At 50.7% G+C, this 22137-nt stretch overlaps 8 protein-coding genes across 8 annotated transcripts; 4 read left to right on the top strand and 4 right to left on the bottom strand.

Moving 5' to 3' along the window:
* Positions 1-895: 895 nt before the first annotated feature.
* NCS54_01342400 (Zn(2)-C6 fungal-type domain-containing protein) lies at positions 896-3023 on the bottom strand (the record flags this gene model as incomplete). Its single annotated transcript, XM_053158618.1, has 4 exons — positions 896-1610; positions 1667-1776; positions 1832-2085; positions 2144-3023. 4 exons carry the CDS (start codon positions 3021-3023, stop codon positions 896-898), a joined length of 1959 nt encoding a protein of 652 aa, XP_053014593.1.
* Positions 3024-3515: 492 nt separating this feature from the next.
* NCS54_01342300 (Hypothetical protein) lies at positions 3516-5203 on the top strand (the record flags this gene model as incomplete). Its single annotated transcript, XM_053158617.1, has 6 exons — positions 3516-3747; positions 3801-3924; positions 3978-4352; positions 4467-4672; positions 4707-4978; positions 5030-5203. 6 exons carry the CDS (start codon positions 3516-3518, stop codon positions 5201-5203), a joined length of 1383 nt encoding a protein of 460 aa, XP_053014592.1.
* A 1715-nt stretch (positions 5204-6918) lies between these two features.
* NCS54_01342200 (Zn(2)-C6 fungal-type domain-containing protein) lies at positions 6919-9108 on the top strand (the record flags this gene model as incomplete). Its single annotated transcript, XM_053158616.1, has 3 exons — positions 6919-7171; positions 7213-8135; positions 8188-9108. 3 exons carry the CDS (start codon positions 6919-6921, stop codon positions 9106-9108), a joined length of 2097 nt encoding a protein of 698 aa, XP_053014591.1.
* An 89-nt stretch (positions 9109-9197) lies between these two features.
* On the bottom strand, positions 9198-10649 carry NCS54_01342100 (Bac-luciferase domain-containing protein; the record flags this gene model as incomplete). Its single annotated transcript, XM_053158615.1, has 1 exon — positions 9198-10649. One exon carries the CDS (start codon positions 10647-10649, stop codon positions 9198-9200), a length of 1452 nt encoding a protein of 483 aa, XP_053014590.1.
* Positions 10650-11363: 714 nt separating this feature from the next.
* NCS54_01342000 (Hypothetical protein) lies at positions 11364-12764 on the bottom strand (the record flags this gene model as incomplete). Its single annotated transcript, XM_053158614.1, has 1 exon — positions 11364-12764. The coding sequence occupies one exon, from the start codon at positions 12762-12764 to the stop codon at positions 11364-11366; it is 1401 nt and encodes a 466-aa protein (XP_053014589.1).
* Positions 12765-13308: 544 nt separating this feature from the next.
* On the top strand, positions 13309-15622 carry NCS54_01341900 (Hypothetical protein; the record flags this gene model as incomplete). The annotated part of the gene is made up of 3 exons (XM_053158613.1): positions 13309-14073; positions 14126-15401; positions 15483-15622. The coding sequence occupies 3 exons, from the start codon at positions 13309-13311 to the stop codon at positions 15620-15622; spliced, it is 2181 nt and encodes a 726-aa protein (XP_053014588.1).
* A 1883-nt stretch (positions 15623-17505) lies between these two features.
* Positions 17506-18492, top strand: NCS54_01341800 (APH domain-containing protein; the record flags this gene model as incomplete). The annotated part of the gene is made up of 1 exon (XM_053158612.1): positions 17506-18492. One exon carries the CDS (start codon positions 17506-17508, stop codon positions 18490-18492), a length of 987 nt encoding a protein of 328 aa, XP_053014587.1.
* Positions 18493-18716: 224 nt separating this feature from the next.
* Positions 18717-20402, bottom strand: NCS54_01341700 (Ammonium transporter; the record flags this gene model as incomplete). Its single annotated transcript, XM_053158611.1, has 5 exons — positions 18717-19231; positions 19289-19722; positions 19776-19902; positions 19953-20235; positions 20301-20402. 5 exons carry the CDS (start codon positions 20400-20402, stop codon positions 18717-18719), a joined length of 1461 nt encoding a protein of 486 aa, XP_053014586.1.
* Positions 20403-22137: the final 1735 nt, after the last annotated feature.

Raw genomic sequence — 22137 nt, 5'->3', positions numbered from 1 at the left:
ACTAGCTCCATCAGATATTTCGAGATAGCACATCCATCGGAGAATTTCAACAGTACATAGTTTTCATACCTTAAATAATAAAATTTATATATCTCGCTTTAGAACTAGATTTGTGAAGATGTTCCTAGGTACGGAGGAGGTAGCTTGTTATTGCAAAGCTTAGAACACTTATGTTTAATAAAAACCGCAGCAAGGAATAATATAGTTAACCTCATGATAGATAAATAATCGGATAAAGTGATAAGATGATAGTGAACTTAGTTTAAAATCTTTTTTAAGTATCCCATATTCTTCAGGTAAAAATCCTGTTCACGCAGGCATCCACCTAACATCCATGAAAGGGGCCCACCTTATTTGTCCCCTACCCTATAGATCGCTCACTTTTTGCTCATGGATCAAAGACGGCATCCTGTACAAAAAGCTTGTGGGTGCCAGGAGCAATATTTAGGCAGACTTCATAGTCTCTAACGCTTTTGAAACAAAACTATTATGTTTGCACTCACGAGGGCCCTGAGTTTTGATCAGGTTTGATGTGATTTTCACATCTACATGCTCTGTGTGGAGTATGTACAAACCTTTCGACTGTGCGTAGGCCTGTGGGGCCCTGGCTGACCAATGCCAATCACAGCTCGGAAAGCTCTTTCTGCTAAGAGATACTTCTCGAGACGCGATGAAAAGGCTCTGGAATAAGTACTTCCCAACTTTACTGATAGGGATCTAGCCCAAGCCTTCGCACAGCCTCGATGTCAAGATCTGTGCACACAAGCGGGGCCAATTATGAAAGCATAAGGATTCATAAAGAAATTAGTGAATAATCATTAGTTAGACAAATTAAGTAGAGATAAAATATGCGTGACGAAATCTTGTGTTCCATTATGTCTAACCTCCATCAGTATCAGTCCAAATGGACACCAAGAAAATCCGTGATAAGATCATTCAGCTGGCGCATACTAGTCTGGTCGTATTCATTGAACCCGGGTGTGCCCTTGCTCCCATCCATACCAGGCACAGACTCTCCCGACGACATGCGGCTGACCAAGGCCCGGGCAACTAGGTAGAACTCGTGCGTGTGACGACTGAACCCGGGTCTTCTCCACATGTCTTGAAGGGAATCAGCCGTTTCGTATGGCTCCGCGATTGGGACGGTCTTTAGGTAGGCCTCATAAGTTAATTTCCAATTGTCGAGAGCGTTGCGTATACCGCCGAGTTGGTCGTTGCCGGCCAGGGAATTCTGGTGTTGGAATATGGTCGAGTAAATAGCTACAGTTACAACTGTGAGTAGAGGTACTGCAATTGGGGAGTATATGAGCTGACCAAGAATGATAGCAAAAAGATGAGAGGCGCCATGCTCCACAAGGACACGACGCAGGTTCGGGTCCATCTTGTCCTTGCAGTAGCGTTCAAAGACTTCGCACAAGGTAAGATAGCTCCCGGAGCTGGACCGTGAAAGAAAAGCCTGAATCTCTCGAGCACATTCGGTCGCGGTACCAGCCTGGAATATTGAGTCGGGCCATGCTATGTGCATGGTCATTTCCTTGATGACCATTCGAGGAGGGATATTGTTGAAGAGAACGAAGCCCTTGTCAAACATGAATGTCCACATGACGACACTACAACTAAGTTAGCAATGGTGAACGAATGATATAAGGGTCAGAGCTTGTCCTACCGGATCAACTGCTCTCTCGCAATAAAGTCTTGCCAGTCAAGGTCGTCGAAGCTAGACGTCAAGTCATAGTTGCGATGCCTTGCAGAACTGACACCCACGTCTCGCGCGGCCTAAACATGGGTTAGGTATATCGCGACTGAGCGGATAGGATTATTGGGGACATACTGATACAAGGGAGTTGAAACGATGACGGCGAGCACGCCGCTTACTGTTATCATTTCCTTCCCAGTTCTGGTAGGTGCACACCAGATATCCGGCCTGTAAAGCTTGGATCTTGTCGATGCCCTGCACAGGATTCACCAAGGGACAATACGGAGCGTCATCGCAAAAGGCATCGTCACTAAAGACCATCTCCTCGACAGAGTTGAACCAGGTCCTAGCTAGCTCATTATCAGTAGGTTCGGGGGAAACACAGGCTCCTGTTTGCGTCAAGTTTTAATGAGCTTAACTGAACTAACAGTTGGCAGATGGACGAACCTGTTACGACCATTGAAGCGACTAGACTTGGCTTTGCGGTCGTGGGATCGAATGATTGCCGATGTATAAAGGGGCAATTTGGATGCCATATGTTCCAGAAGAGAGCGAGAAATTTTCGGAGGTGGAGCGGTGAAAAGAATTGTAGGCAGCTCTGCTCTGTGGTAGACGAGTAGTCCTTCTTGGCGGCACTTCTCTTGACATTGTTGGTGCTCAAGTTGTGTATTTCGGCGACAATCTTGCGTGTCACAGTGATGAGAGGGTCCTGGAAGAGCAGAGACGTGCCCAGCCCAAGACAAAGGGGCCGGGAACCGGGCTGTTGACCACCCTCGACATTGAAGAGCGCAGTTTTCGCTTGCCGTGCTGCTTCATCTTGCAGGAACTCGGACACAGTTTGTACCCGCTGAGCCAGGGTCCCACAGTCGAAGGACTCCACAATGCCCGTACGACTTGTAAAGGTGTACAGAAAGTCAAATGAGCCCTTTTTCTGATCTGGCTGGGGTTGGTCGAGCGGCATTGTCTGATCGAGATCGAGAAAGTCCAGCCACGTCAGGTTATCGGAACACGGGCCAAGAGTACAGTCTCCATTGCCGATGAGAGAACCTTCAAGAGTCTCGCCGGTGCTGGAAGACGGCGTGGGATCATCCCCTAAGGCCGACGTCTCGTTCGGCTGCGGTCCTGGCTCTTGCACCTTGACGTCAGGTTTCTGCTGTCCTTGAGCCCCCTTCCTGATCTCATCCCTTCGCTGGTAAGTGCATGACACGAGCTTGCGTCGGCAGTCGTCACATGGCCAGCCGGCACTACATGCCTTCTTCCTCCGCACGCAGCGATCGCAGGCCCTCCGCTTCTTGGCGGCGCGAGGAGCCCGCACTTCGGGGGCCATTCTGATCGGATGCAGGGCGATAGAGTCGTATCAGCTCCAAGAAGAGCATTCCTGGGGAAACTGGGTCTGGGGAAGGAATCCAGAGGATGAATCTGGGGTTCTGGGGTAAAGCGTCGGAGTTGCAAGGGCGAGGAGACTCAGTCGACGTCGGGAAACGAATCCTTTCAATAGTCTAGCAACCCGAACGAGTCTAGACTCTGGCTCTAGCCACCACTGAAAATGCGGGGGAGGAGCCAATAGAGTTTACCGGCTGGAGGGTCGTCGGACTCGCTTGTTGGGATGGACGAATTGGAGATGGGCAATTTTCGGAGTAAGAAGTCATCAGCGCCAAGACAGCCTCGGCAGTGGTTGTAGGTCACTGAGGTCGGTATTTTCTGTAATAGCTTTGGTGAACTACATAACTGAGGGCATTCAGGCACTGAAATCTCAAGATGTTGATTCAATTCACTTTCATCAGGCAGTCCCAGACTCCAAGTCTACCTCTCTGACGCCATGGTGCTGGAAATTGTCCCAGACTACCTTGTCCTTCTCCCAAACAACTTGATCGTTCTCTTCAGCTTGATATCTTTGTATTGGGTTGGCTACTCCATATACTCCGTCTTCTTTCATCATTACTCCGAAATCCCAGGCCCGTTCTGGGCAAAGGTGTCGAGATTATGGCTGGCCAAGCAGGTTATTTCTGGAACAGTCGACCAGACCCAACGATATTTGCATGCAAAAGATGGTAAGAAGCCAGTCAATACTCATAAAAAAAGAAGTCTCATTCTGTCTGTCCAGGCTCTATCGTTCGAATTGCCCCCAATGAGGTCAGCATCTCGGGCCCCGACGCCATCAAGACCATCTACGCCGTCAAGAATGCCTTCTCCAAGACCGACTTTTACACGCCATTCGCACCCCATCTGTCACCAAACGAGAATCTCTTCACCAAAGGGATGAGAAACACCATTCATACAGACGCCGCTTCGTCAACAACATCTACTCCCTCAAGAGCGTCCTTGAGTCAGAACCCTTCATCGACCAGGTCACCGCCGTCTTTAGGACGCGACTAGATGAGTTCGCTATGTCGGGGCAGATTATTGACATTGGCCTCTGGCTACAGATGTATGACTTTGACGTCGTCGGAGAGCTCTTCTACGGGAAACAGTTTGGCTTCCTCAAGAATAGTCACGATTACGAGAACTACATCGACTCGTTGGACGCGCTGCTTCACGCCCTGTCGACCATCTGTGTGCTTCCCGCGTACGTCCGGCCTCTGCAGGTTTTTGGTTCTCTTGTGCCACAGATTCGAATGGGAAAGACGTGCTATGACAAGATCCTTCTCGCTGCAAAGTAAGTTGTGAAGGAGCGACAACAGCTCATGAGACTGACAAGATCTAAAGGTGAGGCCATCTTAAGATGATAATTTGAGAGAATGTGACTATTGCGGGGATAACTCCCTTGTAGGACTGACATTCTTGACAAAATGTTCCAGCTCTCCGCTGAAAAGGAAGATTTCTCCATCCCAGACATCGAGACTGAAGCTTGGGTATCCATCTTTGCAGGTTCAGACACGACGTCGATCGCAACACGCTCTATCCTCTATCACTTGCTGATGACCCCCAACGCATTTGCAAAGCTCATCAATGAAGTGGACAATGCTTTTGCAGACGGTACTCGAGGTCGTCAAGCTCCCCTACCTGTCAGCATGTTGCAAGGAGGGTTTCAGGGTTCATCCAAGTATCGAAATGTTCATGCCTCGACATGTTTCTGAGCCTGGAGCTACCATCTGTGACCGATACTTTGCGCCGGGCTATCGCGTAGGCATGAGTGCTGCGGTTGTTCACTGGGACAAGAGCATCTTTGGCCAACACGCTGACGTCTATAACCCGGATCGATGGATGCGGCCTGAAGGTAAGGACATGGAACGTTATCTCTTGCACTTTGGAGCTGGCACTCGGACATGTATTGGAAAAAATGTGAGTGAAAGCCGAGATTAAGTGGAAGGCATCGCTGTTAACACTGTCTAGATTGCCCTGGCTGAGATATACAAGTTGATCCCGGACCTGGTTCGCCGTTACCGATTCGAGGTCATCGAGCCTGAGAAGGTACAGAAACATAGCTTTTGGTTCTTCAAGCAGACGGGATTCAATGTTAGGGTACATCGACGAGAGGGAGTGAAGGAGGGTCTCTTGGTTCAGTAGGTGTCAAGCCACCAACTTCCATCCTCAAGGCCATAGGGCGACTTTGATGGCAGTAAACTACGTACCAGCAATGCGGTGGCTGCGAGTGGCTTCAAGATAACAATTTTTGGAGTTACGAGATTTTCCGCAAGATACATACCTGTAATATGAGGTGTGGGTTGTCATGCTGAATCAACATGAGTCTTTCCAATTACAATCACCAGGACTCCTCAACTTGAGGCGTATACGCCACATTAATAGCACGCGCGGAAACATTTAGTCAGACCTGCCCCAGTGGCGACTAATCTTACGTTTGGTAACGCCCATGTTTGGTATTAACGACTCATAGCTATGTTCTAACCATAGCTAGCTCCAGTTGCCTTATTTGCTTTACAGCAACTATCCATGAGTCCTACAATGGAGGGCAGGGCTTGTACCCCAAAGATTACATCGCGTGTCATCACGACAAGGCTTGGCCTACTTACTTTATGGAGAACCCAGATAACTGTAGGTGGACATCTTTCAGGGCGGTGTTCTACTCAGCTCTTGATTTAGATACTGATATTCTGTTCAGGGACAACAACCGTTCCTGACACGCCTGCCACTGTCACTATCTCAGGAAAAACCATAACAATCATACAGGACGCAACGGAAAGGAAATCCGTTACGGACGGAGTTCCCGATCCAACTTCGTCAAATACAGTTGATCTAACGACTCAGTCATCGCCGGCTCAGTCATCCATGACCCAAACCTCAACGACAAAGCCAAGTGTAACTGGAGATGGTAGTGGAGATGGCGGTGGAGATGGGCCGAGTGCAGGAACTATTGCCGGCGCAGTGATTGGAGCAGTTGCTGGAGTTGCTGCGATCGCTGGTGCACTTATCATAGGTTTCCGCATGGGAAGACGGCATCCGCCCCTGGATAACCAAGAGGCCGGGACGAAAAAGAGCTTAAGGGACACCCTAAGTTCCCTTCCCCGACCAACCATCACATGGATCCACCCAGATACCAAAAAGTCGCCCAATAGTGACAGACAGAACGCTATCTCCGTTCTCCAGGTGAACTCTCCAGATGACGCGGTTTCGCATTGCCCCATCTACTGTTTCGTCGCACTAACTTCACTTCCCGACCGAGCCTTGGTAAAAGAATCCGGTGCGAAGAGAAAGCATTGTCTCGGTATTAAGGCCTGTCGCGGTTGTTTCCACTACCCCCATTCCTGAAATTCTTCCCTTCTCGGTTGCCAGATGCTCCTCTGCTACGGATGCCACCCAGAATGACCAATCGTAATCACTGATAGACAAATGAGCGACTCAGTTTTATCTTGTTGAAGCATCACTAACCAACATGTGATCTTGCCTTCTTTTCTGGTCGCAATTTTCAACAGACAAGGGCTTGCCAACGCTCAAGGTCAAGGGAGAGGATTTTATAACAAGGATGACTCTGTTCTTCTTATGATAACAGTGGCCATTATCTAGCCGCGTTGCCTCCGCACGATACCGGCAAGATAAGCTATCTCTATGCTCTTGGCAACTTGTTATCGGAGGGCGCCCTAACGCCAGGGATCTATGCCGAAGCGGCCTATCTTGCTTACCCCGCAAAATGGGTACGGGGTCGAGGCCAACTCACCCCGGGAGAAGCCGTGTGACTTTCTTGACTTCTCGTCCCACCCAACCCCCTCTCCATTCGAACAGTGAGGATACTCAACACCTGTTGAGTCCCACTTCAGCCAGTCGCCATGCCTCAGTCATTACGATCTCCCCGCCGGCCTCGAAAGCATGGCAAGACTTTTACCGGCTGCTGGACATGTCGAAGTCGTAAGGTCAAATGCGATGAGGCACGGCCGAGGTGTCGTCATTGTCTGAAAAAGGGCATTGAGTGTGAGGGATATGACATTCGACTTCATTGGCTACCACCAGAGACCGGCTGTGAACTTGAGCCTTCAACCTCGGAATATCAAGCCAAGTCATGTCGGAGTCAGATTCCATTTGGTACGTACTCAACATCCGAGTAGAACAGAGGCTAACAACAGGTGTCGTAGACTCAACAGGACCGGCTCTGCCGTGGTCTCAAGTTGAGGAGATTTTAGTGGTGCTCGACACGCTCCACACTCAACTCGACAGTACCCAGGGAAAGGACGAAACCTCTCGATTTATTAATGGTTTTGGTGTTTTTGAGTCTCATGACCGAGCATCCACTTGCACTTCAGAACCATCAACCCCGGCGTCGGAACCACTCAACGTTCACCATGATCTGGCAACCTCTCTGGTACCATTCAGTCCTGAACCCTTTGAGATCAGAAACTCTATAGACTTGCTTTCGCCAGAAAGTGCATCCGATTTATCATCTCTATCTTCCATCTCCACCGTCCAGCTTTCAACTTTCGACCCCGCCTTCGTAAATCCCTTCTTCGACGATAATCTGGGTGAAGAAAGTCCTAGCTGCAACTACTCAGGGCATGAAAATCCTACCCATGCTCAAGAAGACTCGATACGAGAGTGTTCTGCCAACGAAGAATCACAAACAGCCCTGAGTTTCCCCCTTCCACCACAACCCTCCCCCGAACTCACTGGCAAGGAGCGGTTCCTGATGCACCACTACATGAATAGAGTTGTGCACCTCTTTTGCGCTCTAGATAACCCCAAGAGCCCTTGGAAGACCATTCACTTACCTAGGGCGCTACAGAGTGCTGGAGAACTAGTCATTCAGGGCTCAACATCTAGAATTCGAGGTGCTTTGAGGAATGCGTTACTCTCAGTTAGCGCCTTTTGCCTCTCAAACGACAAAGTCCAGATACAGGACGAAGATGCTCGGAAATGGAGAAAAGACGGAATCTGCTACCGCGGAATCGCCATTAAGCTTCTTTCAGAGGCTATTGCGCCTGCATCATTCTCCAAGTGCCGGCCCAAGTATAAAGAGTTTCTCGCCACCATGCTGTCTATGATTTCCATCAATGTAAGTTACCGCCTCCTTTAAAGACTCACCAGTTGCTCAAAACCCTTTCAAGGTCATGTCAGGGGACACTGCAAGCTGCGGCCTGCATTTAGACGCCGCCCACGGATTAATCACTCACGTGAGGACTTGGAAGTCCAAGTACTCCAATAAGGCTCAGGCCCTTCATCGAATCTATTTCTTCCTTAGAACTATCTACGAAAGCACGGCCATACGCAGTACGATGACTTGCGACAAACTCTGTGAGGCTCGCATCGCAGGGTCGTTCTGTACAGGCGAACCAACCAACCTGCTACACAGCAGCCCGGGAACGACATCTTCAGTCACATCATCCAAGGCTTGGTCCAGTGGGGACGCATACGAGAGCATTTATGCCATACCGCAGGACCTTCTGATGCTGCTGAACAGAGCTGTGGAGCTAATTAGCAAGGTTACGGAGGCGAGGGAGATATCTATCGGCACGGATATTCTACCACACCTGGTCGAAATTTGCGACGAGTTGGAAAAGAGTATCATGGATTACGAAGCTGGTTATATCGATGCAGATGATATGTCAGGCACGGCATCATCAAACCTATCCATCATCCAACACATGACACGAGCTTTCCATAACGCCGTCATCATCTATTTCGCCCAACACATACGGCTAGTGGGACATCGCTACCTCCAGTCCTTTGTCGAGAATGTGCTTGACAGCATCGAGGCGATAGAGCGAATCAAAGCGGAAACAAAGATTCTCGCAACACCGCTCTACTGGCCAGCATTCATCGCCGCGAGCGAGGCATTTGACCTCAGACTTCAGACCCGGTTTCGGTCTTGGTACAGCCAGGTGGAGAGATACGGCATAGAGTATATCCGTGCAGGGCGTTGCATCCTAGAGCAAGTATGGGCAGAAGGGCCATCTCGAGGCACCCGTGTAACCAGTCAGTGGAAGACTGTGGTTGAGAGGACTGGTTCAACACTGATGTTGTCTTGAGTGGCGTACTATTTATCATGTCAAACTTCATTCGGTAACGAGTTCCTGTAGTTTGTATCATATTGCTAGAACAGAGCGTTATCTTTGCTTCATTTTCCCCCCTCCTCATCCAAGAATGGGGGTGCTTCCTGGCCAGCTTGCCACTTGTACTTGCTTCCTGGATGATCATCTGGCAGTCGCTTCGAGCCGATAAAGACTTCTCTCGCCGTTGCGCCCTCTTTGTCAACCCCGGACCTGAACACTCCACGACGACGCAGTTCTGGAAGCAGAAACTCGATAATATCCTCAAAACTGCCCGGGTTAACAATGTGCGATAAGTTGAATCCATCGACATCAGCAACTTGGACCCAACGCTCTAACTCGTCTGCGACAGTTGTGGGACTTCCGATGATCTTAGCCCCGAGACCACCGATGCTGATGTACTCGGCAATCCTTCGCTTGGTCCACGGAAGATTGTCTGTTCCTGGGACTGTGTCTGACCATCGACGCAGGATGGACCGGATGCGAGGAGCTTCAGTCAGACGGAAGTCCTCGTCATCCGAGTAACCCGATAGATCGATACCGGTCCAGCCTCCGAATAAGGCTAGAGCACCCTCGGTGTTAGCATATGACAAGTAATCGTCTCGCTTCGCCTTGGCTTCTTCATCCGTTGCTGCAACGATGACGGCTATTCCAACAATGATCTTGATGTGATTGGGATCTCTACCCTCCTTGGCAGCAATGGCACGAATGTTGTCTACCGTCTTCCTCACACCTTCTGGCGTCTGGCCTCCAACAAAGATGGCCTCGCCGTGCTTTCCACCAAAGTCGTTCCCTGCCTCAGAAACGCCGGCCTGGAAAAGAAATGGCGTTCTCTGGGGTGAAGGCTCGACGAAATGAGGGCCAGGTACCTGAAAGTATTTGCCCTTGTGGTGAATCTGGCGGACAGCATCCGAAGCGATATAAGTTCCGCTCTCACGGTCTGCCAACACGGCATCGTCTCGGAAACTTCCTTCCCAAAGCTTGTACAAGACTTCAAGGTACTCGTGTGCGATGGCGTATCTTTCGTCATGAGGGATTTGCTCGTCCAGCCCATGGTTTCGAGCTGCACTGTCGAGGTACGAGGTGACAATGTTCCACGCGACACGACCCTCGCTGAGATGATCAACGGTCGAGAGTCGCCGAGCAAGGGCGTATGGCTTCTCGTAAGTCAGACTCGCCGTCACGCCAAAGATGAGGTTCTTTGTCGCCGCCGCCAAGGCCGGGACCAGATACAGCGGGTCGTTGACAGGATACTGAGCCCCCGAGCTCAGGACAGGAACCACATTGGCGGGGCCCTTGTAGACATCATATGGTCCCAGAGTATCAGCAATGAACATGGCATGGAAATCGGCCTTGTCCAGTAGCTGGGCGAGATCGGTCCAGAAAGACAGCTTCTTGTACTTGTCTGTCTTGTTCCGGGGATGTCTCCAGAGCCCTGGAGCTAGATGACCGGGTGTATTCATGACGAAAGCGTTCAGAATAATTTGCTTCTTAGGCGATGGGCTCTCGTTGGCTGACATGACTGAGGTGTGCTGTCAGGATGCCCAAACTACCTAGTTAGTCATCGACCAAGTAGATGGCAGGGAGTGATGTGAACTTACCAAACTTTTCTTTTTGAGGGTATAATTACAGAGATTTAGAACAGGCTTCGAAGGTCGAAGTTCTCGGGATGCGTTAAATGGCAATGAATAAATAATGAACCAGCGTTGCTGAAGGAAGCGGGGTGAGACGGCTGCATTGCACCATTGAGTGGAACTCTTGACGAATTACCGGACGAGCCAATCTTCTTCCGTTTTTGCTTTATGGCGCAATCGGTCGTGCGTTATTCCATTCTTCAGTGGAATGATGGACTTCGAGATAACTGTAGTCTACATTGATAGGATAAAGGCAGGTTATTAACCTGGGGCTTCTTCCTCAGAGCCAGAGTGTCATCCTGGACGTGCTTGCACCATAGTAGAAGCCAACGAATCACTTCAATATGCTAGCTCGTACAAGTACGATGGCAGCTTTGTTAATACGCCTAGAAAAGTCGATATCTCAACGGAAAGACAAGTACCGAAACCACTCTTGCAAGTTTCCAGCGCCAGCATACTATTCCCCTTCCGCAATTTCGCCAAGACAACACTACTCCTATAGGTAGTCAGCGATTAATCCTATGAAACGAAATAGTTATTGTCTTTCTCACCTCGCTAACGGAACCAGAACTTCTGAAGAGCAAAGGCATCGGCATCTTGCTAAGACGTTACGGCTTTAGCCTTCCTCGACCCACCAAGCATACCCATCAACGTCGCAATGGGCTGCAAGAAAGCGAACAAGCCAGGGATCTGGATGATCCTGAGCACGGCTTCTTGATCAGCATTCATACTGGTCACAGTGGGCTCCGGCTGTTTTTCGCATTTTGGGCTCGTCATTTGTTCCTGTTCGTCTTCCGGGGCCACCACCGTGTTTGATGTACTCGGAAATGAGCTTTCGAGAGGTTTGCCGATGATTTCTTGCTCATCAGGACGTGTCAGAGCTCTGAGGACTCGTGTAATGTTCTCCACGGTTGGCTCCACGGAATCCTGCTTGGCCTGAATCTCTTGCAATTTCAGCGCTTGAAGTACTCTGGGAGCCTCGAGGGATGGCGCCTTAGCGGCGCTATCCAGGCATTCCTGCTTTGATATTCCGCCTCGTGTAGATTCCATCTCACAGGCCGCAAGACTTTCGCTCTCAGTGGAGGTTGGTTGAAAGGATACTGAGGCAATGTCGGGGATCTCGACAGGGATGTCTTGGTAGTTTGCCAGCTCCATAGCTCTCGGCAATGACCTGGCTAGCTCATCAAGCCGTTTTTGAAACGCTTCGGGTTGTTGAAAGTCAATCAAGGTCGTCACCCGGCCCTCCTTTTCGCTTCTTGCTGAACCAAACTTGAGTTTGGACTTGATCCGATCGTTCCACTTCTCCAATCTTCCCTCGATGTCGACTTTCATTGTGAACGGTTGCCCCGCGTGTTGAAAGGTGAAGGCCGTGTGGACGCAGCTGCTTTGGAACGTTTGTTGCTTGAGTTCGTTGTCCGTGAGATTCCATTTCAGGGTCTTGTACGCCCAGCTTCCTTTTCCAGGCAACAGCTGGCCGTTAAACGCCCATCGTGATGAAGACTTAAAAGCCTTCTCGGAATTCACACCTATCCCTCCAGCTCCACTGCCAAAGGCGTGAATTTCGGGAGCCAAACTCATTGTTTGCTTGAACTCGGTGCACTTGGCTTCACCAACCAGCTGCCTGGGCCCATAACAGTCCGTCATCTGGACGGGGCAACCTGACTTGTGATGACCTTTCCTTGCTTTGATATAGTATATGTCGAGGGACTCGTGGTACTCATCCAAGGTGATTGTGACTGTCGCACTCTTGACCTTGCAGCCTCGAGGCGGACCGAAGTTGAGATCCATGTACATGATGCCGGCTGGGAACCGGCTATCGCCCAGGACACCCCATTGAGATTTTTCGAAGAGGAATTGGCAATCGACTGTCATTTTTCCAATGACATCGGTTGCCACACTGGCATGGCTAGCCAAGTGGTCGAAGCGGCGGAAGGGCTCGTATCGTCCAAACCGCCTGTTTGTGCTCAATAGAGCTGGTCGAGGATTTTGGTGATCCGTCATGTTGATTGATTTTGAACACAGTCTGTGTATTCTTGCAGGAAAGCTCTAATGGCGGCCGAGGAGTCAAAAATTGGGTAGAAGAGTGGACAATTGCAGCCCGATTCATCCGTCGGCTGCAAGACGCTTTCAGCTGATGCGTGGCGCTCTCAGCGGTACGAATCACAACAATGCTTGGTCATCAACCCCCCCCTTTCGTGATACTGGATGGTAGAAGTGCAAATGCTGCCTGGGGAGGAGACGCATGTCAGCTACTTTGGTTGGTTCTCAATGCTCAGCAAGCGTACAAGCTTTAGTATTTCGCTTGCATGGTCGCCCCAAAGGCACTCTCCAGTACCCCGCGCTACCTAGACTAACACTCTCCCTTGAGGATCAACCTGGAGGCCTCCAACTCAGCCTGACTTTTCTTCCTCACCCATAACGAGAATACCCTCGACAACCGAGTCTGGCCGACCTCTCGACAACTACCAGACGGCCGGACATGACTCACGCCGCTCTTTTCGAGGTTTGAACAGACTTTAAGCTCACTGAGACTGTCACCCCAGAAATGAGCGAGGGAGAGAGCTCCAAGCGCCCTAGCCTGAGGTCGGAGACCACATATGCCCCAGAAAGCAGGCGACCCCGAGCTCAGACCTTGTCCAATATCTTGGAACCACCCAAGCATGACCACGATCGAGTGCTCGTAGAGAGCCCTTCCAAGCACGCCATCCGGACCGATTCAGAATACAAAGGCTCCCTGGCCAGGCAGCGGTCTACGTCTATGCCCCCGGTGGAGGTATATAGAGACACGCGCGCTCATTCAGTTCAAGCAAATGGCAGTTGGGACTCTCTTTCTTCTTCTTCTTCTTCTGATGATGATGATGAGAACTTTGACATAACATGCAATCCATGCCGTGCTAAGGACGTTGGAGTTCGACTGGAGTTCAACGTCTATCAAGACCTGGACGACGAGTTGGAAGAGTTCAGTCGGTTTATACGCCGAGGCGAGTTTGGAACTGCCAAAATCTTCTTCCGTGAGCATCTTCTTGCTCACATCACCAACCCTTGGGTCTTTGTCCAGTACGCCGAGATGCTCTTCCAGATGGGCGATTACAAGTCACTGCTTCAGCTCGACTCCGAACCTGTGTTCCGCCGCATTCGACTCAGAGACAGACACGAAGATGTTGAAGCCATGAGAAGACTCGAGATCAATTGGAGACTAATCAAGGCAGTTTGTCTATCTTGCACTCAGCATGAGCTCCAACCTGTCCTGGATGAGATTTGCCAGCCTCACCAGATCATACCAGTGCGAGGAGACGTCGGATCAACAGAGGTGCATAGATCAGGGGTGCGCGAACCGAGAGCTTAGCTAATTCAAATGTTAGATACGCATCATTTGCCTGGCTATGGCCCTGATGGACTACGCGAATAGACGAAATGTTGGTATGAGAGCGCTCCCAAGCAATTTGGCAGACTGGGGAAACTGGAAACAGTTGTACGAACTTCTCCAGGCCCAAGGCCGAATATGGGACTTTCGAGATCTTTTCACTACAGCCTGTTTGTGCTTCAGTATCAAGAGCGCCGAAGAGCAACTCCTTGGGTCGAGGACTATTCTTGAAGCCATAGCCGAGGACTGGAGCATGCCCATGAATGATGACGAGTCCACTCTACTAGCCCTGGTAGATCTCCTAACAACCATGGCTCTCAATCGCATTAATCATGTCGAAGATCACCGGCTCAGTAAAGAATACCTTGCTCATGCCAGCATTGTCGTGGAAGCTGTCACGACGGTGTATCCCCACCTCACCAAGAGTCGGCCTTTCCTTCAATTCATCGTCACCCAATCATCTATATCCCTGGGAAAGGGTACGGGAAACCGTTTGGCGTACAACTATCTTACCGACTTTCCCGGCTTAACCGCTTTCTCATTGGACCTCGAACTGCCCTTTTATGTACCAGTTCGCCGGGAAAACCCAGGATGGGATCCTCCGGATCTTCCAGAGAACACATTCGGGCCTCTTGAAATGGCATTGGAAGCTTCCAGGAGCATGGATGACTATAAAATGGAGGGACTATGCCTCAGGGCACTCGCCTTGCGGAGTCGTGAGCCATCCAGATTCTTTGAAGAGTTGGCCCGAGTTCAAAAGAACACGCAGCAAGACATGCGGGGCTATTTAATGACGTGTCTCTCCAAGTATCTGGTTGTAAAGGACAGAGACTCCAGAGAAGATCTTCTGACAGACTTGAATGGTTTTGGGTGGTGGCAGGAGACATCAAATCTCCTCAACCCTGACAAAGCCTGCGCGCGAGATATCATCCAGCACGCTCTGTCCCCCCCACACCAAACCCATTTCTCAAAGAGTATTGAGGCGGGCTTTCGGCACTACCAATGGCTTCCAGACACTTTCCAAGGGTTCATTGATCAACATATGGAGACACCGCGACGCAAGTCCTCGACCGCCATGCGACACAGGATCAAACAGCACCTACCTAGACCCTCGACAGCTATCCTAGCACCGCCCCGACCACCCGCCGATGAACGGCATTCCGCTCCTAGTGACCACTCTGATGACAGTCAAGATGACTCTGAGGAAAATCCTGACACAGCTCTTATGAGACCTTCCCGAGAACGAATGCGGGCGATTTCGGAGGAACAGGAAGGTGAGTACTAAATATTTCTTAAAAGGTGGCCCCTACGCAGTATGCTTGACTCTTGGAAATAGCATGTTGAGTATTTGACAGACACTACAGAGGATCGCAAAATATCGGTAGAAATTAGATCTCCACCGTTTCTAATCGCGTCCGGGATGCCGCCTACTACAATCACCTCCAAGCCCACTGTAGAGGATGAAGCTAGAGATGAGCAAAACGACATGTACTAGGCGATGGGCGAAACCAGCCAGCAATCGCAACACACCGCCCATCCACTGTCTTGAGAAGCAGAATATGCCCATTCCAGAAAGGGCCATTTAGCCAGTATCCCAAGGATAATTAAGCGTCCAACGACGGAGTTTGCATTTGGTTCGAACATGATCGTGAGAGATTTTGGGGAAGATTGTCTGCGGCACTGTTGGGGGGATATCAGTTCACTGTACGGTTCTAATCGTAACAATTTGTCTCAAGTCTTGGCTAATGGGTTCCTTGATATCACTATTAGCCCATATTCCACGTCCCAAAGCGGCGACATCCTGCGGCCACGGAGCCTGAAAGGCAGTGACGTTAAATTTGAAGCATAAAGTCAGCACAGGGACTGCGGATGAGACCATGGGTCTACGGAGCAGAAAGCCCCACCCAGGCATTGATGGTTCAACTAGCAGACCATACGAACTTCTCCGATACCTCTGATGCATCGATAGATGATCATGTGGTTGAGCCGACACACAGAGGACCGCGGAGTGCGGAGTACATGGGTCCCACTCCCCGGTCACTGAGGGCAATGCTATGGACTGCAGGTCATCCGAGACAACCGGGCTAAATTACGCAACCCAATATCAACACTTCTTATTCCAGCCATGGGCGAGTGGCCTACAGATTGTCTGTCCTGTAAAATCCAAGGCATACACCGCCAGGTATGAAGGGGAAACCTATATTCATTTAGCAGGCCAGCCGGCGCGGCTTATCACCCTTTTTAGCGCCATGCCACTGCAAGAGAAGGTCAACTGCTAGTGCATCGTCTATTCTTGGGGCCAGGTGCAGGAGAAAAGGGGACACCAGTGTAGGAAACCGTATTAGCCTACCCTCTTCTAAACATTTTTAATAGAGTATAGGGAAAATCGGGAATGTGGGTCTAAAGGATTACTTTTATCATGATAGGTTTCTATTTATTTTAGTATATTCTTCATAAGTTTCCCCATCACTACTTAGACCGGTCAAATAATCCTCTATAATTCCAGTGTCTCCCTCATCTGTTAACGGGCGTGTCCACCAACTGGCATCGTGCAATGTACGTAAAAGTGTAACCTCCGTGTCCTCTTTATCTGAGTCAGCGGCGCGCTATGTTGCCTTTCTTGGCTGATATTGAAAATAAGATAGCAAGAGAAATGCGCCTCTCCAAGTACGCTGCAGCTAATGTTATGGCCTTGCCCGTATGTTCATGGCACGATATATGTAAAGCTCGACATTGCTGTCCTATGTAGATTCGCTCCAAGTCTTTCAGTTGGGGTAATCTTACGCTGCTACATCTTTCTCGTTACGGCACAATCTATTTTTGGATGCAGTTATCCCACCGAGGGCCGGGCTTCAACCATAACAAAGGACACATTACTTTATTTGTTTCATCGTGTTCCCTCATATAGGTACCTAGAGGGACAAAGAGCACAGCCGAGTCTGGAACGACGTCTTTCACTCGCTAACAAAGTCCAAACACTTTGATCAGCCGCTTCTATCAGTTAGCAGCATATGGTAGCCTATAATTAGTAACAAGAGTTTCGTGACAAAGGCTGTCTTCAAAGAACAGCAAGATGAACACGCCTCGACCCTGGATAACAACAACGAATTCACAAAATGGCCAGACCAAACCGCGAGGGCCTAGCCTGGGAAAATCCAGGCCCGTACTCCGAGCCACGTTGCACGCGAGAGCCCCGACTGGTGGCGATCGAGACAGTCTACCGCCGGGTCCTGGGCCTTCAGCCTGAAGAGAACTGCACCGTCGAGCTCTTTTCAGATCGAGCCACCCATAAACTGTATCTCGTCGATCGACATTCCGTCTCGTCAGCAGCGTCTTCTCTTGCGAGCCTCCTTGCCTGTTGATCCCTATCACAAAACCATGGGGGAAGTTGCTACCCTGGAGTGGGTCCGTCACTTCACCGACATCCCCGTTCCCTACGTTATCGCGTTCGATCCATCCTCCGACAATGAAATTGGCTTTGAGTGGCTCCTGATGCCCTCTATTGCTGGCACGACAGCGGATAAAGCGTGGGGCAAGATGTCCCTGACGGCCAAGGAGGCATTCGCAAAGCGAGTAGCCGAGTTTCAAGCTCAGCTTCTGGATGCCTCTGAGACTAAGTCACACTTGCGAGGGATCGGAACACTGACCTCCCCTTTCGAGAAACCAGGACAACTTGTGTCATGCCACTGGCTTAGGGGCGACCACTTCGGGTACGACGTTCACCGGGGGCCCTTTCACTCTATTCGCGAATGGATAGATTCAAGTCTCCGCATCACCATGTTGGAAGTGGGCTCTCGCTATCTTGGCACCCAAGACGAGTTGTTCCTTGGTACGATCGAGTGCCAGCTACAGACGGCCGAGTCGCTCCTTGACCTTATCCCAACTGTTTTCCCTGCTACCGACCAACCCGAGCAGACTGCTATCTACAAGTCCAATCTTGGCTTGGAGAATATCTTGGTCGACGAGGAGGGCACTATTACTGGAATACTCGAATGGGAATATACCTCAGCGATGCCTTGCCACCACGCAACAGAATTGCCCCTGCTTCTGACGGCGCCAATTTGGCCCATTTTTATCGACATGGATCTAGCGGAAGCAAGGGCAGGCCAGAGGCTGTTCTTCGAGGTGATCCGCGAGAATCAGGAAAAGGTCAAAGACCGGGTGGAATATGAGCAGACCCAACTCAGAAAGATATACACAGAGCGCATGGGGGAGCTGAGACCCACGTGGGACGCCGAAGTGGCTGGCAGCGCCTTGAAAAACGACTTCATCAACGCTGCTTGTCTATGTGCTGATGAAGAGTTCCTGTCACCACTTGGCACATGGATCCGTGCGGTCAAAAACGGGGAGAACATCAAGCTTTAGGACGTCCTGGACACCTGGGACCAACAAGAATCGTCTCATGGAGATGCAAACCCTGAAGGAGAATGATTGCAGCAGCCAAAAAGCCTCCGCTGACAGCAGTTCCGCTGGCAATGGTGAGGGGGGAATGGCAGACGATTAAATAGGTATTGTAAATTGTATTAGAAAATATTGGCTTCGCATAACTCTCAGTTCCTACTCCCCTCCCCGCAAACCCTAGGTGATCCTCAATCAACCTTCTTCTCCACATCCGTCTCCTCAACCATCCTCTGAGACGAAGTAGAGCCTCCTGAGACACCCTCTGTGGGAGTAAGTCCACCATTCATGTAGTGATCCTCCCAGTCCACGTCGCTGAGGTACTTGAAGTCGAGTCCACGGATCTCATGCTCCTCGCTGGCACGGATGTGCAGACCAGGGATCTTGTTGATGACAAAGAGCAGAAGGCACGAGATGCAGAAGGACCAGGCGGCGCAGGTCACGGCACCAGCAAGCTGAAGTCCAAGCTGTCGCCATTGGTGCTCCCACCATCCACCAGCATATGCGTCACCAGAAACACCATCGAGAGCTGGGACGAACTGGGCGGCGAAGAGACCGGTGAGGATGTCGCCGATAACACCTCCGACACCATGGATGGCAAAGATATCGAGGCCGTCGTCGATGCCGATGAGATATTTGTACTTGACGGTGAAGTAACAGAAGGTGGAGGTGATGAGGCCAATAAGGGAAGCGACGTATACGGGGGCTGTAAGTTTCCAGTTAGCATTGCGAAGTACAGACACCGACACTTGGAAAGACGTACTGAAACCTGCAGCAGGAGTAATGCCAACAAGACCGGAAATGATGCCGGAGCAGAAACCGACCAGGCTGAACTTGCGTGTGAACAAGTAGTCGAGAAGGACCCAACCAACGCCACCACCGCAAGCGGCAAAGTTGGTGTTGACCACAACGTAGATAGATCGAAGACTCAAGTTGGCAGTGCTAGCACCGTTGAAAGCGAACCATCCGAACCAGATAAACACGGTGCCGATGCACATGAGCAGAGGGTTGTGCGGCTTGTAGTGAACCGCCTTCTTGCGGTCCGTCGTGGTGGACTCGGAGAGTCGGGGGCCGAGCATCATGGACCAGGCGAGGGCGCCGAAGCCGCTGGCGATGTGAACGGGACCGGATCCGGCAAAATCGTAGAGGCCGAGCTTGTAGAGCCAACCGCTGGGGTTCCACTCCCAGTATGCAAGGCTGAGATGCCGAGGTTAGTAGGTAGATGTGGTGTTGATCGATGAAAGACTTACATGTAGTAGACAAAGGTGGTCCAGCAGAGCAGGAACACCATGCTGGGGAGGAGACGGCCACGCTCTAGCATAGCTCCGGCCAAAATCATGGCGGTAGCGGAAACGAAAGTGAAGCCAAAGGCAGCATCTATACAAGTCAACAGTTTGTCCATATCCCAGGTCCACATGATGACGTACATAGAATCTCGGGGACATCAGAGTTGGCCATGGACGGCTGCGCAAGGACATTGTGAAACGCAGCAAGCGACATGTCTCCCCAGATGGGATTCGTAGTCCTCGACTGGTACAGCGAATATCCATAGATCCAGAACTGAATACCGCACGCGCACGAGCAAAACAGGGACTGGAGGACCATGGTCAAGGCCGCCTTTCGGCGGTGCATTCCCGCGTAGAGGAAGCCGATGGCGGGAGTGATCTGCCAGCAGAGAATTGTGCAGACGAGCAGCCAGCACAAGTCTCCCTGCATAAGTTACAGCGATTAGTATTCTACTGTAAAACGTTACACTTCACCGATTGCTGCCGTACCTTGTCGTATGGGGCATTGAGATCTTGAGTCACGGGGTTACCACCGGTGGGATCGACATTGTAGTCGGGCCACTCGGTGACGGGAGTAATCGTCGAACTCATTGTCTAAGGGTTAACCTAGGGAAGATCCTGTCAAGCTGGCTGTGTAGGAGTCATCTTCGGTGAGCCTCGGCTCCTATTTAACAGATGAAGCCTCTATCAGCACTGATTGATCTTCACCTTGGTGTTTCATCCTCACCTCGTATTTTGTCCGCATCTGGTTAATTCATCCGAGATAAGCGGCTGCAGAGCTAAGATAACTTTGTTGTCTGGGCGGTGGCGTAGATCTGTTATCTACGAGCCGGGCCATGTGGTTGGAGGATTGGAGATGGCGTAGATAACGGGCCAAGGGAGGGGGACGCGTATTGGCCTGTCCCCTTGTCGAACGCCGGGCTGCAACACCACCTCACCGTTATCTCGGGCGGCCACTATTGGTTCCCCCAGGTGATAAGATAAAACAGGGGGGGCTTTAAAGTTACTTGAAGTAGCAGTAAGCTTATCTGTCCATGCATAGAAAAAGCCACGGCTTCCGCGTCAACAAGCCATGGATCGAGCGGGCGGAATGAATGAGAGTCGGGGGGTTTGAACGGACGAGCAAATAGGAGACTGTTAGGCTTCAGTCCACGTGGCAGGGGCTGTGTTCGCATCGATAGTGCCGTGTTTAACCTGGCTGTCAAATCTAACGGGGAACTTGCCGGCAGGTAGCGTGGGTAGGTGAATGAGGAGGCATCCCGCGCACCTTTTGGCATCTGAGGCCGTGAGACGTGATGGCCTCCTTGCCCTGTCCACTCGTCATTGTTTCATGGAGTGTCTCAGATTATCCCGCGACAGGCAGATCCTTGATTCTCGGGCGTGTCTTGTGCATCCAGCCTACCTATCATCAAGAGTCGCATCACCATAGCGACTCGTAGCTTTCATCGGTCTCGACATATGCCAAGTCTCTATTCTTCGATAGACCACCAATTACCTGTACCCAGAATCCAGGATTGAGTAATGGTTTCCAGTCACCGCTTCTTATCACTGTTCCTACTATCCGCCACCGGATCTCTCCCGAATCCCGCTGTGCTTCCCACAACGCATCGCCATTCGCCAGCAAGCATGGGATTAAGCTATGACGCAATCTCTCCTCCATGGATACCCTGCAGGGTGCATATCAAAAATGCGGGGGACACGATATTCTGATTTCCCGCTGGGTCCGGGGTAGACAACCTGACACTCCATTTATCGGCCACATTTGAAGGCACATGTGAACTTGCCAAGCAAGTGCAAAGTTGGCAATCGTAAGACACGTCGAAATATCGCGATATCTAGGACTTGGGCACACTTATAGCTGAGAGTCATGTGTGTGTTCACCTACAACGGCTTATCTAGCCGCGCGGACCTTGGTGGCAGTTGATGCCTCGCTTAACTATCTCTCCCAGAAATTCTTCAACCCTTGATCCAAGTCTGACAGCTGTAAAGATGAATGTTCGGCTAGGCTCCATGAGACGATGAGTCAACACGTGCCTTGGATAGCATTCATTACCGGTTTCAAGCCATTGTGGCTCAACAGCTCAACTTCAACCTACTTATCGGGACCCGACCGCCAAGACCGCCAAGGCCGCCATCTCCGGGTCATGCGGATCCCCCGATATCTGCTTCGTTCAGCTCTCACGACGACTCTCTTGGCAAATCACTCGCTGTCTCGCCATGCTTCAAGCTGCCTCGCGGGGCTACGATTAGGACGAGCCCCCTATCCATAGATATGCCAGCACATGTCACGATATATGGAGTCCAAATGAGGTCTAAGAGTTGATTG

The sequence above is a fragment of the Fusarium falciforme genome, chromosome 11 (genome assembly GCF_026873545.1).
Source record: "Fusarium falciforme chromosome 11, complete sequence".
Lineage (NCBI taxonomy): Eukaryota > Fungi > Ascomycota > Sordariomycetes > Hypocreales > Nectriaceae > Fusarium > Fusarium falciforme.
This window is presented reverse-complemented; position numbering and strand designations above follow the sequence as displayed.